The sequence below is a fragment of the Lycium barbarum genome, chromosome 6 (assembly GCF_019175385.1).
Source record: "Lycium barbarum isolate Lr01 chromosome 6, ASM1917538v2, whole genome shotgun sequence".
Taxonomy (NCBI): Eukaryota; Viridiplantae; Streptophyta; class Magnoliopsida; order Solanales; family Solanaceae; genus Lycium; species Lycium barbarum.
Genome location: NC_083342.1, coordinates 65,618,781 through 65,638,777, shown reverse-complemented (window position 1 = coordinate 65,638,777; position 19,997 = coordinate 65,618,781). Strand labels below are relative to the sequence as shown.

Genomic DNA, 19,997 nt, shown 5'->3' with positions numbered 1-19,997 from the left:
TTGATAATGGACACTCTGGCAGAATATGAAAAGATTAGTGGGCATAAAATCAACAAAGAGAAGAGTGCTGTATATCTTCATCAATCAGTAACTCAAACAGTGGTAAACAGGGTTGTAGAGAGTACCAATATCCCCAGAAAATAATTCCCATTTACTTACCTAGAGGTGCCAATTTATCATGGGCAGAGGAGAATAGCATACTTTAAAGAGATTATTGACAAGATCCAGAATAGACTAAGTTCATGGGTTGGGAAGCTGTTGTCAATAGGAGGAAGAACTACTCTCATATGTCATGTTCTTCAGAGTATGCCTATTCATTTATTATCTGCATGTGATCCACCATCAGGGGGCTTTGCACAGATTCATAGGATGTTTGCTAATTTTTTCTGGAGTAATTCTGTTGGAAATTCTAGCAAACACTGGGCTTATTGGACTGTACTATGTCATCCTAGAGAGGAAGGAGGTATTGGATTCAGATGTCTACAAGATATGTCTAAAGCATTGTTTGCCAAACTTTGGTGGAATTTTAGAACAAAGCAATCTTTGTGGAGGACCTACATGAGCAACAAATATTTGAAGAAAAAGAATGTTGTAACAGCACAATGGAAGGGGGGAACTTATGTATGGAAAAAGATGTTGCAATGTAGAGATGATATTGAACAGGAACTTTGGTGGCAATTGAAACAAGGGAATTCATACTTCTGGCTAGAAAACTGGACTGGAATGGGGGATTTGTATAATACTGTATCACCTAATTATCAGTGTGATTATACTGTGGTATTAGTTAATGAAGTTCAAGAGGAGGAAAGATGGAAGGAAGAACTGATTAGGGAGTTATTGCCTGAAAACCTGGCCAGCCACATTATTCAACAAGTTAAGCCACCTATTGGGGAAGATACACTAGACAGAGCGTATTGGAAACTTGACACTAGGGGTATTTTCACATTTAGCTCAGCTTATCAGTTTCTGAGGACTACGAATATATGTGGACTAAGGAGCTACCTGTTAAAATCAGTTTTTTTGTATGGAGGCTTTGGCAAACCAAATTACCATTAGATGATACTTTGAAAAAATGGGGGTTTCAATTTGCCTCAAGATACAATTGTTGTCAAACAGCTCAAGAAGAGACCATTGCACATGTATTCCTAAATTCTAGTGTGGCACAAACTATCTGGAAGCATTTTTGTGAACCTGTTGGTGTTAACATAGCTGGTCTTTAGTTAACACAGTTAATATCAACATGGTGGGAGACACCAGTAAATAACCATATTAAGAAGATCTATCAGGTAGTACCAACAGTGATAGTGTGGGAGATATGGAAAAGAAGAAATACTATACTACATGGGGGGGGAATGTCCATCCATAAATTAAAGTACCAGATCATGCATACTTTAATATTATTCATGAATGCCAGAAGAAAGAACTTCAAATATGCCCCATATAATTGGATGGATCTAATTAGGGCGCTACATACTTATTCCCCTGCTTTAAAAGTCACCCAGTTTATTAGAAACCCCCAGATACAGGTTGGATAAAATGCAACACCGATGGAGCCTCTAGAGGGAACCCAAGTAGAAGTTCTTGGAGTTTTTGTTTAAGGGATGCTAGAGGGGATCTGATTTATGCACAGGCTCAAGAAATGAGAGAGGGCAGTTTCTGTTACGTCCCGTATTTTATACATTGGGACAATCCGGATTAACTATGATAAGTTAGGGCCAAGACCATTCCGGGACTTGAAGTCGAGACTTTTGACCTTCGATTTTATTTTGAGACATAAGTTGTTCATGAAATTGTTGGCTTGGAACACTTAGGAAAAGTTGGGACCAAAAGTCACATAATTGGAAGTTGAAAATCATGCAAGTAGTCCCACACTTTGTGGCCAATTTTAATTGGTCCAACTCATGTGTGGGCCATGGACACATGGAGAATTTATGTGGAGGCTTAAAAGATGACTTCTAAGTCATCTCTTATCATTTCAACACTTAGAAGAAATCAAGAAGTTGAAGAACAACTTCAACACCCCTCTCGGCCAAGAACCTAGGAAAACCAACTCCAATTTCATCCCTTCCAAAAATATTTCTTTGGTGCAAATCCACTAATTGAAGGTCCCTAAGTAACGTGGAAGTGTTGTTGGAGCGATCAAGCCATCCATTTAATAGATCGCAAACCCTAGGGAAAGTGTGGAGTTGAAGAAGAAAGGTAAGATTTGATCTTGTTTTATGTGTTATAAATGCTGTATGCATATTGTGGTATGCTAAAATGGATGAAAATCATGAGATAGGGTATGTTGGAAGTGGGTCGTGTGCTTGGTGTGTTAGCCGTGTGAGGTATGTGTATGTTGTGTGGTTGAGGTGATGAATTGATCTTATGTAGCATGTTTGATTGTTGTAGTGTGTAGGATGGATAAGAATCACTAATATATGCATGTGTGGTGATAGCCGATTGTGGGTCATACTATATGCCAAAGAACGCATTAATGTCGCTTAATGTTTTAGTGGTTGTTGTGATGACTTTTATGTTGGAAATAAGAGTTTAATTTCGCAAGTTGATATGGTAAGTGTTGCGGACTGATTTGGAGAACTATGTGCAATTAATGCAACTTTTATTTTCATGAGAATAGTATTGTTAGAATGTGGATTGTTGGCGCAAATCATGATTCGAAAGTCGGAAGTGTGTATAGCGAGGTTCTCGGGTTTGGGACAGTTTTCGGGAAAATTGGAGCAATTGTTGGATTGTTGGAAATGTTGTGTAAGTTGTTTAAAATGTCCTTGAATATTGTTGGTATGGGTTCGGGTTGGAAATTGAATGTATGAGCGGTGATGTGGCTTGAATGTAAGCCGTCGAATTGAATATTATGAATGTTGTAAAAGAGAGTTATTATTGTTATATTGCCTTTCGGATTGGTCATTGGGGTTGTTAGGTTGGTTATTGTTGTTGTGATTGTTGATTTGGCCGAGTTAAATTCTCGGGGTTGGCCTTTTTACAGGGGAAATGCTGCCCAAATTTCTGTAGAATTGAGTGTTAGTTTGGAATAAATCGCCTAAGTGCCTATGGCTAATGTTTGATATTCGTTGGCATATTTGTAGACCTTGGGGAGCCCGAGGCGTAGGTTGGGATTAGCTTGAGTTGGGCTAGCTTGGAGTGCGTACGAGGTATGTAAAGCTCAAACCTTCCTTCTTTTGGCATGCCTTAGTTATAAATAGGTTATATCACGAGCCTCGAGGAAATTCTAAATCCGCAATCCGAGCACGTTATGACTCTTATATATTTCTTGGCACTCGTATGTTTGATGTGATGAAATATGAATCCTTATGTCTTAGAAATAACTGATTTCCAAATGTTTCACAAAAAGTTTTGTTTTAAAGAATTCCGTAATTATGGACGCCGTATCTTTCACATAAAGGATCGGATTGCTTCGATATCTTCGTAGGAGTTTGTATGGCATATGATGAGTATGTTCTCCATAGGCGGGCCCGGCTCGGGTCGATACCCGTCCGTGGATCCCGCGACTTTCCTTTATGTAATTCGGAAGACTTTTGAAAGAATTTGGTATGACTATTATTTCGATTCTCAAGTATGGTCATTTTACTTATATTTGAGTCCATGATAATGATTTTATGCATATGGTTACTCACGACTCTGCTCGTACGTTCTGTTATATCATTCGCCGGATCCCGGGCCGGTTCTGTTGTCGTGCGCACTTTGATATATTCCGGTGTTATGCTGTGTTGATGGTTCACCGAGCCACTCGCTAGAGGGCCGGGTTCCACTTATATTTGGCGTTATGCTGTGTATGGCGTTATGCTGTGTTATGATGTGTGATGGGGATACGGAGATTTGAACCTTGTGGTGTTATGCTGTGTTATGGCGCCATTGACGGGCGGGCGACCATATTCTCTGTGCCCTATGCATGACTTATATTTTGAGAGTAAACATTTTGATATTTTGGGTTTGCACTTATGTTCTGTACTTCTATTTCGTTTATGCCTCAGATTTGTTTTCTGTATCTTCTGCTTTGCATACTCAGTACATATTTCGTACTGACCCCCTTTCTTCGGGGGGCTGCGTTTCATGCCCGCAGGTGCAGACGCACAGTTTGGTGATCCAGCCATTTAGGATACCCTCTTCTGCTATTTGGAGTGCTCCTCTTATTCCGGAGCCTACATTTTGGTATATATCTTCGTTCGTTGCATATGTATGTATTTGTTCAGGGGTATGGCCGCCATATGATTCGGTCTGTCTGTTTAGAGGTCTGTAGACGTATATGTGGGTTTTGTGCCTACTTCTGTACGGGTGTGTTTGTATGATCCCACTTGCCATGGCAGCCTTGTCGGCGTGCGTTTGTATATGTTTTGGGCCGTTGCGCCATTTGATAGCCTTGTCGGCTTTTGATATATATGTACATATATGGTTGTGTTTGAAATGTGTCTGAGACAGTTTGATATAATTTGAGGCAGCGTGTGATATTTGTGCCCGTATACGCTATCTGTATGTGATTCGGATTTGATGAGTGTGTTCGGGTGCCCAGTTCGGGCACTAGTCACGGCCTACGGGGTTGGGTCGTGACAATTTCTCTAACACTCAAGTAGAAGCAGAGGCTATATTGCAAGCACTGAAATATATGGATAGAAAGCAAATACCTCAAATTATATTGGAAACTGATTCAATGCTAATGAAAAATGTAATGGAGAAAATGTGGCATAGTCCATGGCAAATCATCAGTACAATGGAGGATTATGAGAGAGAGAATAGTGGTGATAAATCATGTATTCTGGGAAGGGAATAAGCTTGCAGATTTTTGGGCAAACTTGGCTTTGGACAAGGGGGACTATATGGCTAACAATTTCCTGGAAATGGATACGTGGGGAAGGAAATTGATAAATAGTGACAAGAATAATTCACCATACCTAAGGGTTAGAAGTTGTAAGAGATGAAGAAGGCAAAAGAGAATGATTGGAAGATGAAACGAAAAGCTAAGGAGTGGAAAACGAGGCATTTCAAAGATCAATTTTCTCAAATTCCATGGAATAAGAGAATATTGATTTGTTTTTATTCTAACATCCTTTTCTATTTTGCAGGTCTTATTTTCATGGGGTATTTACTATTGAATGGAAAATATGTGGTATTAGCATCCTTGGATGCTCATTCAGTTGGCCAGGAAAATAGTGAACTACACCTCATGGAAAACACAGGAAAGCTAACAGATTATGAGCATATTAGAAAGCATTCCATAGAAGCATGTACAAAATCGAATCTGCTAAGCAAAAACGAAAGGCAACTAGAGCAGGTACACAAGATGGAGAAAACAACAAGGATAATGACTCAACAATCACATACAATAAATGACACAGCATCAAATCACAACAACAACACTAAATCAGAGAGGAAAGAAACATAGGAGAGGCGACAAAATTGGGGAAAACACAATAAATCACATACAAAGCTCAAACCAGCTGGAAATACCCAAATTGGCAACCAAAAAGATAGATTTACATCATCAATCATACAAACAAACAAGAGGAAGATGAATCGACAACAGATCTACCGGAGATACAAAAGTCGAAGAGTGAGGATGAAGATTGCAAGCAACAAACCTGAGCTTCAGCGGAATCAACACCATCCTCCAACCAAGGAGAGTGCAGATGCTCAGAATCAAGCACCATCGGAAAAAGGATCAACAATGAAGAGCCATGGACACAAGGAAGACACACTTTGAGCTTGTTTGGATGGGCTTATGCCTATAAGCTGCAAACAACTTATAAGCTAAAAAAAATAAGTTGGGGTAGTCTAACTTTTTTTTTTTTGGCTTATAAGCTGTTTTCAGCTTATAAGCTGCTTTAGATAAGCTAGTCAAATGGGTCCAATTATTTTTTTGAGCTTATTTTAAGCACAAAATGACTTTAAGCTGGCCGGCTAAACACTCAAAAAAGCTGAAAACAACTTATAAGCAACTTATAAGCCAATCCAAACGGGCTCTTTATCTGGCATTTCACTTTATTTGGTCTTCAGTGGAACTCTACTTTCCCTTTTCGTTATTTTTAAGTTGTAAGGACTACTGATGTGGTTTTTTTAATAAATAAAATAAGCCCTAGGCTACCATCCTAGTGGCCTTTAACCTTTTTTTTTTTTTTTTAAAAATGACTTTTGGCCTGTAAGTACTTGACTTATAAGCACTGTAGCTAAATTAATTTAAGATACCAAAAACCAATTATTGCAGGTAGCAAGCTTGTAATTTTGGACCTTTTCCGTAGCTGTTTGTCATATAACGAGATTTTATGAGTCGAGTATTGATCGGATTGGAGGGTAATTGTTAAAATGGGTTGAGTTAATATTTTTTGCCTAAAATATCAAGTGCCTAGCTCATCATTAAAAGGTTATTGAATATATTACTTTTCGGCTTGAGTCACCTTTTGAGCGAAGTACCAAAAGATAAGTAACCTTTTTAATACAAACGAAAGTTAAGTAATCTTTTAAGTGAAATAACTGTTATAAAATAAAAACTGTAAAGTAGCAAAACCGAGAGAGAGAGAGCAAAAGAAGCAAGTGTAATAGTACTGCTTTTCTTTCTATTCTCAATTGTGTATATATTCTCCATCTTATACAAATGAGTTACTATATATATATATATAGGAGGAAATGGTACTTGGTGGCCAATTAACAAACTTGGTCACCAAGCTAATGATATAAACTTGGCTATCAAGTTTACATTGCCTCCAAGTTAATGGACAAACAAAATATAATATTTACAACACTCCCCCCTTGGATGTCCATTTATAGATGATGTTCTAGTGAAGAAAAATATACAAGTTATTCCTAATACGCATTGCTTACTGCCTCATTAAAATCCTTACCAGGAAAATCCAGTGGGACAAAACCTTGGTTAAGAAAAAAAGAGTACAACGCGTATCTTACTCTCTCTGATAAGAGCATCATTTTGTATCTCGGTGAGGGCATATTTCAATGATGAAATTGAATAATAATGCTGGCAACCCCTTAGTAAATAAATCCGCCAAATTATCACTTTGACCAAATTTGTTGAGCAACAATTTCACCATTCCATTGAAGATCATATGTGATTTTTTTTTTTTTTTTGGTGAAATGTGTTTGTTCTGTCTCTATCAGCCTTAGCTTGCAATATTGCTGGAATCTTTATCTTCAAGGAGAGACCACAGTTCCTTCCTAAATGTGTTGAGTTATTGATATCAACCATGTGCATTCTTGGCTTGCATTAGAGTCACTAGTATCTTTGAGTGACTTGCCCAAGTAACAATTATTAATTGCCTTATAGAATAGCATAATATGGAAGCCACCCACATGCAAATGAGTAATTGTCTGAGATCATACAACTTCATGCAGAACATATAAATATCCTGCATTTGTATAGACAACAAGACCTTGACAACATTTGTTAGAATAAACAAAATTCATATCAATATTTGATTTCCTTCACATATAAATGTGTAGGAGATATATTTTGCCTGCAAATTAATAGAATATGTTATCCATAATCATAGTATTAGCAAGATATATAAGTGCACCTATTGCACTAAAGAATATTTCATCATTTTCATGAGGTCTAAATGGATCTTTATGGGGTATTCAATGGAATCACCTTTTCTGTGTGTAACTTGATTGATAGACAAATATTATATTTGTCAAATGATTGATTTGTAGGCCAAAAAGAAATTTTCTTTTCAATGTCATTCATCTTAAATCCTTCAGTAGAAAATCTACTGCTTTTGGTAACTCTTAAGGATTCCAATAGTATCCCAGTCATACACAACTTTAGATCCACACCTCTTTATAGAAACACAAGGCAATTATACCATATGCGTGCTGATTTATTTTTCAATCCTTATAAGGACTTACGAAACTTTATCGAACCAGTTTCCTAAGAACTATTTTATGCTTCATGCACTTTGAATCCTTCAGGAATTTTCATAAAGATTTTGTTGTCTAGCTAGCAATATTAATAATGACAACAATTCGTTATATGCATATCGAGTTTTCATGTATTGTCAGACTAATAAGATCTCTGAAAGTGATTGCATCCACCACAGGAGAATATGTATCCATATAATCAATGCCAGGCCTTTGCGAAAAGAAAACCTTAATGCCATAAGTCGTGATTTATATCTAACGACTTTATTTTCTTAGTCTCATTTCTGCAGTATATATAATGTACCCCACTGCTTTCCACTTTCAGGTGTTTGGACTACAAGTCCACAAGCTTCACATTTTTATTTTTATTTTTATGTGAAGTCACTAATACTCGATTGCACCTTTGATTTTGGCCAATCATTTCTTCATCTGTATCATGACAGATTTAAAATTCAAGAATATTATCATAATATCAAGAGCTATATCATATATGTCGTCGACGATCTTTTGGATCAGTTCCATAGACATAATTTATCGAGATCTCTTTATATTCATCAATTTCAGGTACCTGAACCTTTTTCAAGGTTTGATGAAGTGTTCTGTCTTGGGGCTCTTCTAGAGCACTTGCCTATTATGACCATCATAATAATTTTCTCCTCTCCTTTCAAGGATTTTTATCTTTGGAACTGATCGGTCTACCACGCTTCAGGCTTGCCGTAAAATCTGTCCTTCAGGGACTTTAATTCTAAATGAAGCATTTGTAGCTGGCATATATTATTCTTTTGGGTCAGTTAAATGCGTCTGACATTTGACTGGAATTATCCTTTTGAATGAGGATTATGCTAATGATAAGTTATTCCACATAATATATTTTCCAACTACTTATCATTTTTCCCCCTGATGCTAGTAAGACTAACATATATCCCCAACCTTCTTTGGGGATCCATCTTTGTACGTTGTGGTGGTGCAATTGAATTTATTACCGCACATTCAAATGTTTCTAGATGGATATTATTTGGTTCCTGACCCTGAACCAATCGTGATGGGGTACTTATTATTACTTGTTTGGCTTGATGCATACAAGCGCTGTTACATGCTAAATAGCATATCCCATACCAAATTGGGAGTTTTATTCTCATACTCAATGGATCAGCTATCATTGGAGGCATACAATTTCTACTAAACCAACTATGGATATAAACCAACATTATTAACATAACTATATTGTTTGGAACCATGCTCTTAATTTATCAATTTGAGCAAACTATCTTGCAAAAATCAAATGGCAAGTAGATACCAAATGCACATGTGACCAAATCATAGATGCATCTATTAAAATCATATAATAGTAAATCGTCCACATGGCAGGTGACTGAGCTCATGTATATATATCACCTTTTATACGTTCCAAATCTATGGGGATCCTGATCCCAACCTTAGCTGGTCTAATAATAGATTTATGATCATAAGCAGCACAAGAGAATTTCTTGAAGAATCTTTTATTTCTTCTGTATAGAATCACGTGAATTCTCAATTATTTTTGCATTATATTTGGACCGGGATGGTCAACCGGTCATGCCAACTGATGTTTATTTCAACAAACTTCTAGTTTACTATCGTATGTGATTCTGTCATCATACTCATATTATGTGTAGCACAAGCAGGAGGGAGGTAGGGTATTTCACATTTATATTTCTTACCTGCTATGACTGTAGTAATGCGAAGATATTAAATCTTTCATTAATTTATAGCCTCATTATGAATGCCACTTTGGCAAATACCTTTGAAACTGAATAATTTTCTTTGAGACTTACTACAGTATAATACTTTCTTGACAATCAATTTAATTCCTCCAATGTAGTAATAAATTAGCTCTTCCGAAGCTGCCAGTTAATTGTGTACTACCACACATTTCATAACATCATCCGTATGATGAACATCCCTTTAAAAGAGAAAATTATATCATTTGGGTCATGATAAAAAATTATTTTAGGCAAGAACTGTTTCTTGCTTTAAACTTTTCCCTTAAATAATCATCATCAACAAGGTGATCAACGACCACTTATATCACAATATCGATTTCTCTCAAACCTCCCCATGAGGTGAGTTGTGGTATAGTATAACCATACATAAGCATGTATTTATGCATATATATTATCACATCTTGCCACATTCACTTTAAAGAATGGGCCAGCAATCACGGTGCTTATCACAAGTTATATTTTTTTTTTCAAGGAATGAACTATAATCCTTTGTATGTGCTTCATAAATGTTCATTATAAGTTCCTTGTCATGCCTTGAAATTTATTATATTTATATGATCCACCTCAACATCATTTTGAAAGGTCAAGTATGTCTCTACTTTGTATTCCTTTATTTTGATGGAGGATTTATAAAATCTATTAAATTAGGTCGCACAACAACTGCATGCTCAATGAACTTTCATATCACATTGATGATAAAAAATTATCTTCACCTTTTGAAAGACCATTTTTAGAACATAATGATGACTATTATTATTTTGTCCTTTATCACGCCCACGTTCATTCATATAGCCACAACAAATATTTTGTCATCTTTCAGACTTATCATAGACTGCTACCACATTCACTTCAGGGAATGGAGCAAAGTTAGTGGGACGGGCTTCACAATTTTATCAAGAGCATATTAATTTGCTTAGTCATCATCATATCATCAATATCATGCATTTGGACTCAAACTCGAGTCTTTTAAATAATGTACCACTTTATGCTTTTACGCATAACCAAATTAAGTTTTACCAAGACATGAAATATATCAATTCTTGTGGTCGAACATTTCTTGTAACCTGTATTACAGTTCAAAGTGGACCATAAAGTCATGTCATAATATCTCTCGAATTTTTCATATTTCTCTTCAGGAGCAATTTTGTGACATGATATAAATAATATTTCTCATATACATAACTTCAATTGTAGCCACAACAGACTTATGAAAATATTACCACTTCTGGTGGTTACAAGCATAATTAAATCTAGTAATAACTAGGCTTAGAAAATACTACCACGTACAGTGGTCATATATTTCCTTCTGCAAACTCTATGGGAGTTTAATTGTATCTTTTATGAAAAAATACACTCTATATGTATACATAGTAAAATGATGAAGAGTGCAGAGAAAGCCATCTTGGATGTATAAAGCTACAATCCTCATAAAGAAGTGTGAATATGCTTTCGGACAATGAATGAGTTTAAAAATAATACTTTGTGTCAGATCGTAGCAATTATTTGGTCAAACTGCCTCTAATACTACAAAACTGAATTTCAAACAAACCAATTCAATACTTACTTGTTTCTTAATATTAACCCATAAAAACGTATACCTGCTATAGGAAAAAGATTATTGCTCTTATACCAAGAGCCCTTATATGGCTTGGTGAAAAAGCTCCTTTACTGATATCTTGTACTTTCTTCATAACAGAAAGATGTACACCTGCCATCTCTTTCTTTCTCCGTAGCTTTGTAATTATACTAAACAATTAAAAATTGATCAACGAGATTCATTCTTACCTTCTCTTCAAATTGCTTCCTAAACCTCACGGTGAAGTGTGTTCTGCAATAATATATGCATATGCTTGTCTCGTAGAGATTTCCACAAGCTATCATATTATCATTTTAGTTCCTTATCACCAATAGAAGTCGGCAAATAAGGATTTCTCATCGATACCTAGTAAGGCAACATGCAGCATCTTCAAGTTTCCAAAAATAGGAGTGATTAAAACAAATACCATAAATATAATTTGGACACAGTGAAAGATTATTAAGTAAAATACTTATCTTGCACTCGTGTAACTTCAAGAATTGCACCAGAAATAGAGAATCAAAAGCAAAATGACAGAGTCTCGTGCTGATAACGTGTTATGAAATAAAAACGATGTAATAAAATAAAGTAGCAAAATGGAGAGAGAGCATAAAAAGCAAGGGTAATAGTACTGCTTTTCTTTCTATTCTCAATTGTGTATATATTCTCCATGTTATACAAATGAGTTACTATATAGGAGGAAATGGTACTAGGTTGCCAAGTAACAAACTTGGTCACCAAGCTAATGATATAAACTTGGCTATCAAGTTTACGTTGCCTCCAAGTTAATGGACAAACAAAATATAATATTTACAACAATAACGAAGTTAAGTTAGTTTTCTGACACAGAAGAAAAAAATTAATAAGTTAGTTTTCTGATACAGAAGAAAAAAATTAAACTTTATTCATCCATTTTCCGTAGTTGAATGCTCCCCTTATAAGTAATTAAAGTACTAGTAGCGTCACGTGTGGAGTAGTAGCAGAAGCTCCCATGTCTCACCAGTCACCAGTCAGCAGGTAAGAGTTTGAGGTCCCCATTTTACTTTGATGGTATAATCTATTGCTGATTTGTCTGAATATGACTGGCTTTACTTTCAAGTAAATGCATACAAAATGCGGTGGACTCTTCTTGACACAGCTGTAGGGTTGTTGCTCCCCATTTATTTGCTTTCCATTTTCATATACTTATCTTAAATAGTTGAATTACCAATTACCCCTTAAAATCTCCACCAGATATATATATATATATATATATATATATATATATATATATATATATATATATACTATGCTTTGTGCTTGTGATTTTCCTCCTTAATATCTTAATTAATGACAACTACGTTTCTGTAGAAAAAATCCACACCTTTGAATATGAGTGCATTCAAGATTTGTTGTAATCTCTCTCCTGTCCTGCTAAAAAAATCAACATTTTATGTCTCACAAGGAAGAAAAGGATGGAACTTTTTCTTTCAATAATCAAGAGAGGAACTTCAGAATTGCAGTTGATCAAGAGAAATTTCCTACTCCTTTTTCAGATCTTCAGTCTCTGATGTTTCTTGTTGCATTTCTCTACACTATCCTTGTTCTACCAGTGCTTAATGCTGAATTAACAAATGCAGAATTTTCGGCAAGGCTGCTTGATTCAGTTCTTCAAGACTATGCTTTTAGGGCATTTGTTAGGCCAAGAACTGGGATTCCTTACAATGGCAATGTGCCTTCCAATTTCACCGGAATCAAAGTTGCTGCACTCAGACTAAGAAGTGGGAGCATGAGGAGAAGGGGTGTTAGTAGATACAAAGAATTTCATATCCCAATTGGTGTTTTGGAGCAACCTTATGTAGAGAGGCTTGTTTTGGTTTATCACAATTTAGCCAATTGGTCCAATTTGTATTACCCTTTAACAGGTTACACTCATCTAACACCAGTTTTGGGTATTTTATCTTATGATGCTTCCAATTTATCAGCTAAAAATCTGCCAGAGTTGGATATTAGATCATCAGAGAAGCCCATTTTGGTCAATTTTTCTAGTGTAAAGCCAGTGCCAATGGGATTGTCACCTAAGTGTGCGTACTTTAACTTGGATGGTGCAGTGGAATTTGACAATATATTGAATGGGAATGTGTGTAAGACAACCAAACAAGGCCATTTTTCTATAGTTGTTGAGTTCACTGCTGCTGAGCCAGAACCTGCCAGTGGAGGTGGTAGTGGTAGTGGCACAGAGGGTCATAAAAGTGGTAGGAAAAAATGGGTAATATTTGGATCAGTTGTTGGTGGATTTGTGGCTTTGGTGTTCTTGGTTTTATTGATTGTTTGTCTAAAGAAGTATGATAAACAGAAAAAGATTGAGAGGATGGAAGAGGCAGCAGATAGAGATGTACCATTGCTGATGACAAGAGTTGGACATACAAAGGCTCCAGTGGCTTCAGAGACACGTACAAGACCCTCATTAGAGAATGAATATCTCCCATAGATTTGCTTTACAAAGAGTTTTTTAATATTCATCTGGTAATCCAGCTTCAAGATTTTTTGCAATATTTAATTCAATTCTTTCAGCGCTTTGATTTTATCCTTCCATTCTGTTGTACATTCTATTTACTTTGTGTTATCATCTTGATGAATATCAGCAGAAACTTTTGTGATCTTACATTCTTTACAATTGTAAATTGATCAAGTTCTTTTAGTAGAGTTTACCCAACTTGGTCTTGAAGTTCCAACATTGATGCTTTAAGAAAAAGGAAGTGACCTTCCTTAAACAAAAAATAAAGAACCAAAGAAACAAACAAAATAAATAATTGATTAATTAAGGCATACAAACAGCCTAGCACAATTAATCCAGATGTTGACTTTTGTCCAGCTGTGGCCTAAGTAGTTCTCCCACGTATTCTCTCTTGAGATCTGCAGTTCAAATGTGTTCCTTATTGTAACATCATACTCCAATTTCCATTTTTCTTTAACTCCCTCCTGAATCTCATCCATTACGTCACCCTTCTTCAACAAGCAGAAGATCAACATTCCTCCCAATCTGATGCATTCAGCAGGTTATTTCTACATAATTATCTGGTTTCTAATTGCTATTCTGGTTGGATCTGAATCAACTAGTTCAGACTCATATGCAAAAAGCTCACTTGATTCCTTACTTCAGCAATATGCTTTCAGGGAATTGAGCTGGCAAAGAACAAGGACTGGTGTTCCTTATGATGCATATGTTCCTTCCAACTTAACAGGGATTACAATTTCAGCCTTGATGCTTACAAGATACAGCTTAAAATGGAGAGTCTATGGCTGGTTTAAAGAATTCGTTATCCCATCTGGGATCGTAGAGGATCCTTATGTAAGGAAACTTGTTCTGGTTTACCAAAACTTGGCTAATTGGTCATCCTTTTATTATCCTTTACCTGGTTACACTTATTTGACACCAGTTTTGGGAATTTTGGCTTATGATGCTTATGATTTGTATGCCAAAAATCTTCCAGAATTGGATATACTAGCGTTGGAAGATCCTATCACCATCAGGTTTCCTTATGTGCAGCCAGCACCAGAAGGGTCTTTGCCTAAGTGTGTTTATTTCTATTTGAATAATTGGGTTGAATTTGGTGATGTTATAGATGGAAATATTTGCGAAACCAGAATACAAGGCCATTTTTCTATAGTTACTGAGGTGAAAGTTGCTCCAAGTCCTTCTCCTGCTGCTTATGAAATTGCTCCGAGTCCTTCTCCAACTGCTGATGAAAATAATCATCAAAAGATCAACTCTAAAATGTGGAGGATTTCAATGGTATTTCTAGTATTTGCCATCTCGGGAATATTAATTGTTCTTGTAAGAAAGTGTGGATTATTGGAAATAAGACAGAGGCCGGATGATTCAGCAGCAATTGTTGAGCCATTGTTAGTGAACACAGAGGTGCCATTGCCAGTGGAAGCTCCAACTAGACCGTTGCCGGAGAACGACTATGTGCTTCAAGTTACGCAGAAACTATGATCAAAGTGACAACAAATGCATAGTGTATAGTCATTTGTCCCAGTGGTCAAAACGCCATTTGTTTTGTGGCTTGCATACTTTACAATTTGTTAGAAAATTTTACGCTATCAATATAATTTAATCTATTATGACAAGTTATTTAATTTATTTTCTAGATTACTACATTGTGTTCTTTATAAATATAATTATTTGTTACTGTAGGTCACTTAACCTCATGGTATAAGAAGTTTACACAAGTCACTCACAGAACTTTAACGGTATGTCCAATAGGCTGTAAAATGGGATGTTAGGCCTCATTTATTTGCACTTAATAAAGGTCTGAATCTGAATGGTTCAGACCTTATACCATTAAGTGCATTTGTTTACATTAAGATGTAATAACTTATTTGGTCTGAATATGTCTTAATTATTAAGATCTTGAACAAAGTCTGAATATCATTAAGAGGTATTTTTTTTATGAATAATTTTTACTACCGGCTCCACCCCACCCCCACTCACCACCAACATCACCCCACCCTCACCTACCCACCACCACCCACCCCCACGCCAATAACCCACCCACTATCACCACCCACCTATATTACCCCCAACCACCCTCCTCACCACCATACCGCCACGACTCACACCACCAACAACCTCCCCCCCAAACCCTCCCACCACCATTTACAGCACCTACCACCCCCACCCCTCCCCACTCCCTCCCCCTCCTCCCTCCCTCACTCACCACCAACACCATTCTAACCCCGACCACCCACCTACCTTACCCCCAACAACCCCCCTCACCACCACCCCACCCCACCCCACCTAACCCACCACCATGCACTCACCCCAACCACCACTACTATAAAGCATCTCCACCATCACTAGTGAACATAAATGTTTCATTTTTTTGTCAAATAATATTTTTATTTTATTAAATTTTTATTTAGTTACTTTTTTATTTGAATTGTATATTTATTATGTTTAAATAAATATGTTATGCACATTCAGATGTTGAAAAACAAGCAGTCTTAATCATTCAGTGTTTAGATCTAGAGACAACATCTTAATCATTCAGATATGCATTCTTAATGAAAACAAATGGGGCCTTAATGACATCGTCGATTCTAAATTACAATTTCGCTGTCTGTAAGCCAGATCAAGTGTGTGAGCTAATTTAGATTCGGATACCTGTCCTTTTCAAAGAGGTTATCCTTCATTCCTTCTCTCTCCCCGCTTCGTCAAAGTTTTAGAGTAAAATGTTTAAGGCCTCATTTGTTTTCATTAAGATTAAGACGTCTAAATCTGAATGCACATCTGAATGATTAAGATGCTGTTTTTAGGTCTGAACATTGAATGATTAAGATTGTTTGTTTTTCAACATCTGAATGTGCATAATGTATTTATTTAAACATAATAAATATACAATTTAAATTAAAAAGTAACTAAATAGTAGAAAATAAGTACAAATTTTATAAAAAAATATATTATTTGATTAAAAAAAATGAAACATTTATGTTCACTAGTAATGGTGGAGATGTTTTGTAGTCGTGGTAGGTGGTGAGTGAGGGTGAAGGGGTGAGTGAGTAGTTGGGGTGTGGGGTGGAAGGTAGTGGGGGTGGGGTTGGTGGGAAGTGGGCGTGGGGTTAGTGGTGGGAGGTGGGGGTAGTGGGGAGTGGGGTTGGTGGTGCGAGGGAGGCATAGTGGGGAGTGGGGGTGGTGGTACGAGGGAGGGGTAGTGGGGAGTGAGGGTGGGTGGTGTGGGGTGGGATTGGGGTTGGTGGTGAGTTGGGGGTGGCGGGGAGGGGGTGGTAGAGAGTGAGGGGTTGGAGTAGTAGGTGGGTGGGTGGTGGGGTGGGGTTGAGGTGGATGGGTGGGGTTGGAGTGGAGAGTGGGTAGGGGTGGGGTTGAGGTGGAGGGTTGGGGTTGGGGTTGGAGCTGGTGATAAAAAAATTTCATACAAAAATACCTCTTAATGATATTAAGACTTGATTCAAGATCTTAATGATTAAGACCTATTCAGACCCAATAAGTGCTTAGATTTTAATGCAAACAAATGCACTTAATGGCTTAAGGTCTGAACCATTCAGATTCAGACCTCCAATAAATGCAGACAAATGAGGCCTAAGTCATGCTCTTCAAATATTTTTAGCAAAAATTTCACGCCACGCCTATTTGTACACTTCTATTTAATTTATATCCATTTTTTGAAAATTAATTTTAGTAAACATTAGACAACTAACCTTGCCTCCTCCTTCTCCTCCTTAATTATTTAAACTGTGGAACATGAATTTAATGTGACAAAGAAAGCTAATTTAACGTGATGGTTTGAATAGCGAGTTAGACTTATGATAAATTTCGTTGTTGTTTAACAAGAATAATTCAAAACATTGTTAAATCTCCATGTTTGCAAATTGGATTTGTTAGATTTATTGTAGTTTTTACAAATTGATGATTGAGTTTGTTCTTCATGATATTTGAAACTTATGTTTCAAATTTGAGGTTATTTGGAGTAGACTGGACTACCTGAATTGTTGTAGGTAGCTTAACTTGATAGTGTAAAAAGTGTACACACGGCGACTATGTCAGTGCAACTTAAATTGTATATACAATAGGCTGTAACGGGGTGTGAATGCATAACATATGTAGATTCTAAAGTACAATTTCGCTGGAGTTTGTGAGTTAATTTTGATTGGAATAAATTGACATAATAAAACATGAATGCATACTTCTTGGAGGATGGAAAGTGTTATTCGGGGTCAAAGTTCAAGTAGTTAACTCTTGTTCTTCAAATATTTACCTTCTGGGGTCATAGCAATTTAACAGGCTTGGCCCGAGATAGCGTGGGCAAGTTTAGTTACAAAAAACCTTCTTCATTTGAATTTTATCCCATGAAGCTTCGTACTATGTAAACCCAGCTTGTGCCAAAAGACTCTATTTGATTAAATCTCATTACTTGACACTACTCATAAATAATATCTCAATAACATGGAAATATGGTGTTCTATAGCCATATAATACCTAATTTGTTTGTGAGAAAATTGTCACGCCCCAAAACCCACCCTAGACGTGACTAACATCCGACGTCATGAACAATATCGGAAGAACCTAAACGACACAATAATAACACTTGAACCCGCCAGGTTCAACATTCGCCTCCCACAGTTTATAAAATAAAGGTAAACAAATCATGCATATATGAATTTAATCAGCGGAAGTCTTTATAATTTAAATAATTCAACCAAAACATGATAGTGTGCCCGAAAGAGTTAAACAACAACTCTTCTTCTACCCACATTCGAATGTATACTAAGGAGCTTATAAGAATAAGGAATAAATGTATAACTCATCGGGACGCATCCCGGAAACTAATAAAATAAATGGAATTAAATAAATAGGGTGTCCCACGAATGAATGTGTGGGCTCAACAAATCAGCAGCAACCGCAAGTCCTTCCTAAAAGCCCGGAGTATCAAGAACCTGTTCTTCACTGTTACCTAACATACCATAAAAACAACAATGGTACGCCTGAGTACTTCGTACTCAGTGAGTGCCTCGGGGTCAACAAGTAATATGAAAATAAAGTACAATAATACATAAAGAAATCAGTCCTGAAAATCATGTGAAACCAATGTAAGAATAGTTATTCAGTTTGTGTATCTCAATAAGAATTATCAAAACCGTTTATAAGGCCTCTTGTTTGGTACAACTTCAAATATGCCTTTCAATTGATCATCATTAACAACAACAACTCCATGAGAAAATAAGAATATCACACATGCCAATAATGACCCAAGAATCAAGCACATCGAAGGGGTGACCGTATGTTACACCTCGGAAAATTTTCCGTTGGTACGCAAGTGGATGAACTAGTGATGAATGTGAGTGCACGATGTCTATGAGCAAGAACCGACGTTTGATGACCTTAGGCGAGATTTCGAAAGTATCCGATGTGAGACGAGGAAGTTGGCTAAGTTAAGATGAGATACAAGGTGAGCAATGCATGTGCATGGACGGGGGTGATTAAAATGAGAAGTCTAAGAAATATGGGAAGTTGCAGAATTGCAACTGCCTAGTGGTCGTAAATCGCAAAATACGGACCGTAAATTGCAATACGGTCCGTAAACTGGCAGTCGTAAACTGCCATGCAAGGTTTCAACTTTCTGCCAGCCGAGGAAATGCTTAAATACGACCTGGTGGACGGACCGTAAAGTGATTTACAGCCCGTAAACCATGGTCGTAAACCACCATGCAGGCAGCCCAGCTTCTGGTTCTGGAAATGGTTAAATAAGCCCATGGAGGACGAGCCGTATAGTGGAATACGGTCCGTAAACCTCCATGGACGACCACTGTTCATCTCAGTACAGATTTCACAAGTCATTAAATAAAGGGACCAACACTTGTTTTATTTCATTACAACATTACACCACTTCTCTCTAAAACTTCTCTCTACATTTATTATATGAGTTTTCAAGGATTATAAGCCATCAATAACATTAAGACAAGTGAATCAAGGATAAGGGAATCATCAAGGATCATCCATGTTATATCCCGTATTTTTGAATGTCGGATTATTTACTGGGGTGGGGCCCACACACCGAGATTTTTTTTGGAATATCTGAAAAGTCATATGAATCACATATGTAAAGTTAAACACAACTCATGAAGTACCCTTGGGCCAAATCAAAGTGGAAGCCCTCCAAACGAATATTTTTAAGAAAACGTTTTCGAGTGGCCTGACTTTTAGGGGAAACAACGGTATTATAAGTTTGGAATTTGGAAAACTACCAAGCACTATAAGTTGTAGATAATTGAATTAT

The 19,997-nt window shown here is 36.8% G+C and overlaps 2 protein-coding genes across 3 annotated transcripts; both read left to right on the top strand.

The window, feature by feature from the left end:
- The first annotated feature begins 12,652 nt into the window (after positions 1-12,652).
- Positions 12,653-15,363, top strand: LOC132644083 (uncharacterized). Of its 2 annotated transcripts, none has more exons than XM_060360636.1 (2): positions 12,653-13,725; positions 14,377-15,363. In XM_060360636.1, the coding sequence occupies exon 1, from the start codon at positions 12,653-12,655 to the stop codon at positions 13,688-13,690; it is 1,038 nt and encodes a 345-aa protein (XP_060216619.1). In that variant the 3' UTR covers positions 13,691-13,725; positions 14,377-15,363. The 2 variants fall into 2 exon arrangements, with proteins under 2 accessions (XP_060216619.1, XP_060216620.1); XM_060360637.1 differs by having other exon boundaries at positions 14,363-15,363.
- LOC132644066 (uncharacterized) lies at positions 14,246-15,199 on the top strand. Its single transcript, XM_060360617.1, has one exon. It carries the CDS (start codon positions 14,246-14,248, stop codon positions 15,197-15,199), a length of 954 nt encoding a protein of 317 aa, XP_060216600.1.
- Positions 15,364-19,997: the final 4,634 nt, after the last annotated feature.